Genomic DNA, 7,145 nt, shown 5'->3' with positions numbered 1-7,145 from the left:
GGTTCTGCCCCTCTGACACCACTGAAATTGAGGGGGATATTGCTGTCCTCTTCTTCGCCTGAGAGTTCTGACAGTGGCCTTCCATCTTATGCCCTCTCCCTAGAGATCTTCCCGGAAGCTGGATAAAACAGAGCCTGTCGGAATATACCAGGGATTCGAGAGAAAGTCAGAAGTCTCTGAGAGTACCGACTCAGGTGAAGCTAGGTCACATATCCCTTTAAAGCTACCATTTTCTGACAGGGCAAAGGAAAAGGTCAGTAAGTGAGACCTGGGATAGGGTACTGAGCTGCTTTTTCTCCAAGGCCCCTTCCTTCCCCAGCCCACCCTTGGGACTCCAGTAAGTCCTCTCTGTCTAGTAAGTCCCAGAAAGAGGTACGACCCGTCAGCAGTCAGCCCGTTTTCTCCTCTTCCAAGGCTCCTTGCCTAGCCCACTCCTGTCCCCTGGGAAGGGACTCATATAGACTGAGACCTTAGCCTCTCTTTCTCTTAGCAGACAGCGACACCTATAGCAAGATCTGGGAGGGGAGCACCTGGTGCACCCTTGAGAACTTCACCTTCCTAAAAGTACTCGGCAAAGGCAGCTTTGGCAAGGTGAGGGTGGCCTGAGGACCAGGCTTCAGGAGTTCCTGTTAAGCAGCAGAGGCTGGGTGCTGAAAACCTCCAGGGCCTTTGCTCAGCATCCTTCCCATGGGTAGGTACTGCTTGCAGAGCTGAAGGGCAAAGAAAGGTACTTTGCAATCAAGTGCCTGAAGAAGGACGTGGTGTTGATCGACGATGATGTAGAGTGCACCATGGTGGAGAAGCGGGTGCTGGCGCTCGCCTGGGAGAATCCCTTTCTCACCCACCTCATCTGTACCTTCCAGACCAAGGTGCCTGCCTTTTCCCTGTCATCCTCCCTGCAGTGGGGGCTGTATCTGTTCCAGTTACAGCTCCCAAATTGTCACCCTCCGCCCAAGTCCTGTGCTCTCTGCTTCCGGTTGAGGCTCCATGATCTTTTGCAAGGGTATCTCCTACTTGTCCCTTTACCTCTGCTTACTTCCTGCCCCACTCCAGGAACACCTGTTCTTCGTGATGGAGTTTCTCAATGGGGGTGATCTGATGTTCCATATTCAGGACAAAGGCCGCTTCGAACTCTACCGGGCTACGTATGTGAGGGCCTTTCATGAGGAGAGGGACTTTGGCTGAGTGTACTGGCAGACTCTTCTTCATTCTTTCTCTCCCCATCCCTACCCCCCAGAAAAACTTGGGTCAGGATAGAGCTAGCACTGGGGAGACTGGGGACATCGTGTGGGCAACAAAGTCTGATTATGGGGCTAGGACAGGTACCCTAGGTCCTATCCTCTCTTCAGCCTCAGCCAGAACAGCAGAATGGACAGTGCCCTGAATAACATTGGACTGTGGTGTGTGGCCCCTAGACCACAGTAGTAATGCTGTCAAGCATTTGCCTAAATTAATGGCATGTGTTTGTAATTTGTGTCAACAGAAATCTCTCCTACAACAGAGCATTGGCTTATTAAGCTTTCAGTTCAAACTTTACTGCCTGGGCTTCCAGACCCCACTTTACCTGACTTAAAAATGTGCTTGGTTTGGGCCCATGGTGTTGGTAGAGTTACTTTTAGCATTTCCTGCCCTGGGATGGGGTGATGGGACTGGTGGGCAAATCCTGGAATAGCATCTCTTGCTCAGGTTTTATGCAGCTGAAATCATCTGTGGACTGCAGTTTCTACATAGCAAAGGCATCATTTACAGGTATTGTTGGTTCCAGGGCCCTGGGGACTTCTGGGAAGGGTGGTGCCTAACCTGACCCCAGGCCCAGCACAGCTAGGAGAAAGGCTTTGGCTCAGTACTTGCCTAACCCTCTGACTCAGCGCAGGAAGTTTTCTGCCCCTTCAGCTGAGGCTGATGCAGATCCTGGGGTTGGAAACTCACTGCACTTACTCAGTAATGTTGGGATTGGGAAGGGGGCAGTGTGGGCAGGGACAGTCTCCCTATGTGATACTTATCTTTCTCACTCCAAAGAGCCCAGCTGAGCAATCTAAGATTTCACCAATAGGCACTGGTTCCTTAAGTCTTTATCCAGTACATTGGGCTCCACCCTGTGGCAGATGCCACACACTCACCAGAAGGGCTGAGGCTGTACTCTGTGTATCATAGGATATCTATATCTGTGTATATGTGGGATGATACTAAACTATCAGGCAGAAACTAACCTGTGGAGCCAAGTTGTGGCTTTACACCTCTGTAATCCCAGCACGCAGGAGGCAGAGGCAGGCAGATCTCTGAGTTTGAGGTTAGCCTAGGCTACACAGGACATCCAGGGCTGCATATTAAGACACTGTGTTCCAACTTTCTGAGGTGGGAGTGAGGCGCTAGAGAGGTGGCTTAGGAGTTCAGAGCACCTGCTGTTTTACAGGATTGAGTTCTTAACATCCATGTCTAGTGGCTCACAATTGCTTGTAGCTCTAGCTCCAGGGATCCGATACTCTCTTCTGGCCTCTGTGGGCACCTACACTCACGTGCACTTTCCCACACACAGACACACAGACATATGCATAAATTAAAAATAATAATAAATTTAAAAGAAGATGAGAGTCAAGCATGGTGTCACATGCCTTTAATCCCAGCACTCTGGAAGGGAAAGGCAGGCAGGTCTCTTGAGTTGCAGGCTAGCCTGGTCTACATAGTGAGCTCCACGACAGCCAAGGCTATGTAGAGACCCTGTCTCAAAAAAAAGTAGGCGTGAGGTACATATTCTGACTTGCTTGTCCATGCCTAGAATCGCTAAAGGCTGTCTGGTGGTTGAAGTTAATAGAGATGAACCTCATACTGTTTGTACATATTATTACTTGTTCCCATCTCTCTTAGTTATCTATTCAAATGACTAATGATGGAAATAAACATGGCCCCTGCCCTTGCTGAGTCAGACAAACCTGAGTTGGGTAGAAGGCAGTGGTATATATCTGCCAGCCAGTTAGGTCACAAGGGACAGTGATGTCATTGCTCAGGGATTCAGGGAGTAAGGTACTGTGTGTCACATTGAGCACAGTGGGTGGCTGCCAGAAGGCACCTGCTTAGCTCCTGAGATTCCCTTTCTCCTCTGTGTTCTCTCATGCTTTGAGAAAAAGTTGTGGACTTGCAGGGCTACAACCCAGCATGTGACAGCAACGCTAGGGAAGATTAGAACTTGTGTCCAGGGATAATATGACCCACCCACAGTCACCACCTGTCCTGTCCTCTTCTCAGGGACCTCAAACTGGACAATGTGATGCTAGACAAGGATGGCCACATCAAGATCGCTGATTTTGGGATGTGTAAAGAGAATATATTTGGGGAGGGCCGGGCAAGCACATTCTGTGGCACTCCTGACTACATCGCCCCTGAGGTAAGATGTCTCTACTCAGCTATGCATTTGGCCTTGCTAAGGCAGACCCAGAAAGGCTCCCTGAAGAAGGCTGGTACCTTATTCTGACCACTGTTGCCCCCAGATCCTGCAGGGCCTGAAGTACTCATTCTCTGTGGACTGGTGGTCTTTTGGGGTCCTCCTCTATGAGATGCTCATCGGCCAGTCCCCCTTCCACGGTGATGATGAGGATGAACTCTTTGAGTCCATCCGTGTGGACACACCACACTATCCCCGTTGGATCACCAAGGAATCCAAGGACATCATGGAGAAGGTGAGGCCTGGCTAAGGCATACCTTTGGGCTTTCAGGAGGGCCTATGTCTGGAATAGGGTTCGCCTTGAGGCTCCATGCCTGTCATATTCTAAGCCTTGCTCTGTCCCTGTTCCCAGGCAATCTCTTTTGAGTCCCCTGCCTGGAATCAACAGGGTGTGGTGACTAAGGACTCAGGGTCAGGAGACAGACAGACCTGAGGGCAAGTCCTGACTTTGCCTGTAACTAGGTAGTGACTGTGGGTGGGTCATTTAACCTCTTTCTCATCTTCACACTGCTTCAGAGTTGCTAGAAGCACATAGAAACCCCTGACCCTCAGCACCTAGGCACATAGTATCAGTAAAACATACAGCTTTCCCCTCAGCCCCAGAGTTCCCTGGGCTGAACCGGTCTAGCCTTGGAGCCATTGGGCTGCCAGTGGTTTGCAGAGCTCCAGTTTCCCATGGCCTTGAGTCCTGACCAGGACCCCTGTAAATTGCAGCTATTCGAGAGGGACCCTGTCAAGAGGCTGGGAGTAACAGGAAACATCAGGACTCACCCCTTTTTCAAGACTATCAACTGGTCTCTGCTGGAGAAGCGGAAGGTGGAGCCACCTTTTAAGCCCAAAGTGGTATGTCACCCCACCCCTGCTCCAGGCCTGGCCCTTCCCTTGCTCTGCCCCTTGCCCTGCACCATCCCCACATGCCTCACTTTCCTTCCAGCAAGCCTGCTTCCTGATTTCTCCTGGCATGCTGTGTACCACAGCCTCTACTCTTGCATCCTCATAAACTCGGCCCCACAGTCATTCAGGAGACATTGGAACTATAGATTCAGGATCTCGAGCTGGGGAATATAGCTCAGTGGCATAGCACTTAACCTAGCATATACAGGGCCCTAGGTTTGATTCTCAGCACAACCAAATAAGAAGCAACAGAAACAGAAACAGGTGTAGGTATGATGGAGCAAACCAGTAATCCTAGTACTTCGGAGGCAGAAGCAGAAGAGAAGCCACAAGTTCAAGACCAGCCTAATCTTCATAGTGAGTCCTCACCTATCTTCATAGTGAGTTCCCCAGTGACTAGTGGGGACCCTGTTTCAAAGCAACAACAAAAAAATGTCATGTACCTATAGTCTTGGTAGTGGTGGCAGCGAGGGACCTGATGCTGAGATAAAAGAGTATTGTAAGTCTAGGTCAGTCAGGGCTACATAGCAAAATCTTGTCTAAGAAAGACAGACAGACAGACAGACAGACAGACAGGACCTCATTGTGTTGCTCAGACTGGCTCAGAACTCCTGGACTTGCTATCCCCCTACAGGCACTCGCCACCATGCCTGCTGGCAGCCATTTTTCTCGTAATTAAGTTCTTCAGTACCCTGTGTTCACAGAGCTGTATTTTGGCCACCAGAGTTAGGGCTTCACTTTCTTCCTCTATCTGTCTATTCATCAATCACAAATAGTGGACACACTGAGTCCTTGTTGGGTACAGAGCACTGTGCTACACTTTGGCAGGGTGAGAAAAAGTCCTAAACTCCAAGGAGCCCAGACAAGATGCCTGCACACTGGTAACTCTGTGATAGAAGGCAGCAGTATGGGAGATGTCACAGGGCACACAGTACAGGTTGCTTCCCAGAGGGACTTGCAGGAGGGAATGTAGGGACCAGAGTGGTCTGTGAGGATGCTTTGGAAGAACTGGTCCATGGGAGTAGGGCTCAGCTGTCAGACAGGTCGAGGGCATCCCAGGTAGTGAGCTGGTTTGTATCAAAGCCTCATCCTCAGCAGTCATGGGGACTGGCTGAGATAAGTAGATCATGTCACTGGGAAGCTGGAACCTGCTGGGTATGTACATCAGTGCACTGTAATCCTAATGCTCAGCAGGATACAGGAGGTCCTCAACTTCAAGCCCAGCTTCACAGCATGATCCTGTCTTTAAAAAAAAAAAGTTAGGGCACAGTGTCCCTTTTGTGGTCATAGCTCCTTCTCTGGCTGCCTTTTCTCTCACTTGCTTTCTGTTCTCTGTCAGGGCATACTGTTCCCACTGGGCAGTCTCTGTGGCATGCCCCACATTTGTGCTTTGAGACAACAGGAGGAGAAAGAGCATGTCCTCCTGTAGATCTCATAGTCAGAGGCTCCCTGACCAGGGTGACAAGCTGGCCCAGCTGTCAGAGCAGCATATGGCTCTTGCTCCCGAGAGGTTCTTCCTCCACACAGGGCACCTGAACAGCCTCTGCCTCTGGAGGCGGGGCAGGTATACGAGCAGGGCAGTGGGCTCTCAGCCCTAAGAGTGGGGCCTGACAGGAAGTGAGCTCAGAGGCTCTGGTATAGCTATAGCTCATGGCAGAGTACTCACCTGACAGGTCGGTGTCTTCCCCAAGTAAAGGTAAAAATAAAAGACCAAAACCAGCAGAGTAGGACATAGCTGTAATCCCAGTCCTCAGGAGGTAGAGGAGGAAGTGCAGGGGTTCAGGGCCAGCCTCAGTTGCATGAGACTGTCTTGAAAGAGCAAAAACAAGAACAAAAACCAAACTGATCTTTTACCCATCAAGTCGCTGGCCACAGAGTGAGAGACCTGATATCTCTGAGCCTGTTTTTCTGCAAATATAGTAGTAGCAATTATCTCTGGGACTGTGGTGTATGGTAAGAAGAAAGAAGGACATGCTCTTTCTCCTCTAATCCACCAGTTCACAAAAGAAGACAGAAATCTGAATTTGGATGTAAAAGAATATTACTTTAGGGTCTATCAAAACCCAGCACTGAGGGCTAGGCATGCAGCTCAATTGTGAAGCCCTTGCTTCATACACACAAGGCCTCCTGATTGGATCCCTGACAATTTACCAATCCAAACCATGCTAGCTCAAATGCTTATGTCTTCTAGCTCAGTTTGGCCCAAAGGTCACCAGAAACCTGTTACTGTCTTATCCAGTCCTCAGGGGCGATGAATTAGGAACTTTTCTTATAAACAAGCTGAGAATAAATATTTAGAGTTTTGCAGCCCTGCGCTCAGTGTGGCCACGTTCCCTGTTCAGCAGATGAGTGTGGTTGTATAGTCATAAAACTTGATTTGTGGGCACAGGCATTTGCATTTTACTTCATTTTCATATGCCATTGGATAGGTTTTTTTTTTTTTCCTCCCAACCATTTAAAATCGTAGAGGCTAGAGCTGTGAGTGGTGGTGCCAAGGCAGGAGAATCATGATTTGTAGACAGCCTGGGCTACATTTTGAGACTTTGGTTTCAAAAATACCAAAAACTAAACCAACTAACCAAAAATAGCAAAAGCTATTCTTAGCTTATAGGCCTCCATTAAGAGCAGAGCAGGAGATATGAAGCCCATAGGCCATAGTTCACTGGCCCTATTCTAGAAGATGTCCCCTGTCCTTACTTACCCAGTGCTCCGTGCCTGCCTTCCTCATCCCTTGGGGAAATAGCATTCCCCTGTGATGGGACTGTCCTTGGGTTACCAGTGACATCCCCTTTCCCAACTAAGTTAACTGCCC

The 7,145-nt window shown here is 49.5% G+C and overlaps 1 protein-coding gene across 6 annotated transcripts in view; it reads left to right on the top strand.

The window, feature by feature from the left end:
- Positions 1-7,145, top strand: part of Prkcd (protein kinase C delta) — a 60,842-nt gene that overhangs the window by 23,262 nt on the left and 30,435 nt on the right. For 5 of the 6 annotated variants that reach the window (XM_031363052.1, XM_031363053.1, XM_031363055.1 and 2 more), the window contains 8 exons: positions 104-194; positions 491-591; positions 696-869; positions 1,054-1,145; positions 1,687-1,749; positions 3,244-3,382; positions 3,486-3,674; positions 4,154-4,282. In XM_031363052.1, the coding sequence (XP_031218912.1) occupies positions 104-194; positions 491-591; positions 696-869; positions 1,054-1,145; positions 1,687-1,749; positions 3,244-3,382; positions 3,486-3,674; positions 4,154-4,282 (978 nt within the window). The remainder of the gene's footprint in view (positions 1-103; positions 195-490; positions 592-695; positions 870-1,053; positions 1,146-1,686; positions 1,750-3,243; positions 3,383-3,485; positions 3,675-4,153; positions 4,283-7,145) is intronic. The other variant, XM_031363051.1, reaches the window with a different exon arrangement.

The sequence above is a fragment of the Mastomys coucha genome, unplaced genomic scaffold (genome assembly GCF_008632895.1).
Source record: "Mastomys coucha isolate ucsf_1 unplaced genomic scaffold, UCSF_Mcou_1 pScaffold9, whole genome shotgun sequence".
Classification (NCBI taxonomy): Eukaryota; Metazoa; Chordata; class Mammalia; order Rodentia; family Muridae; genus Mastomys; species Mastomys coucha.
Note: the sequence above shows the minus strand (reverse complement) of the source record. Positions and strands in the feature narration are given on the sequence as shown.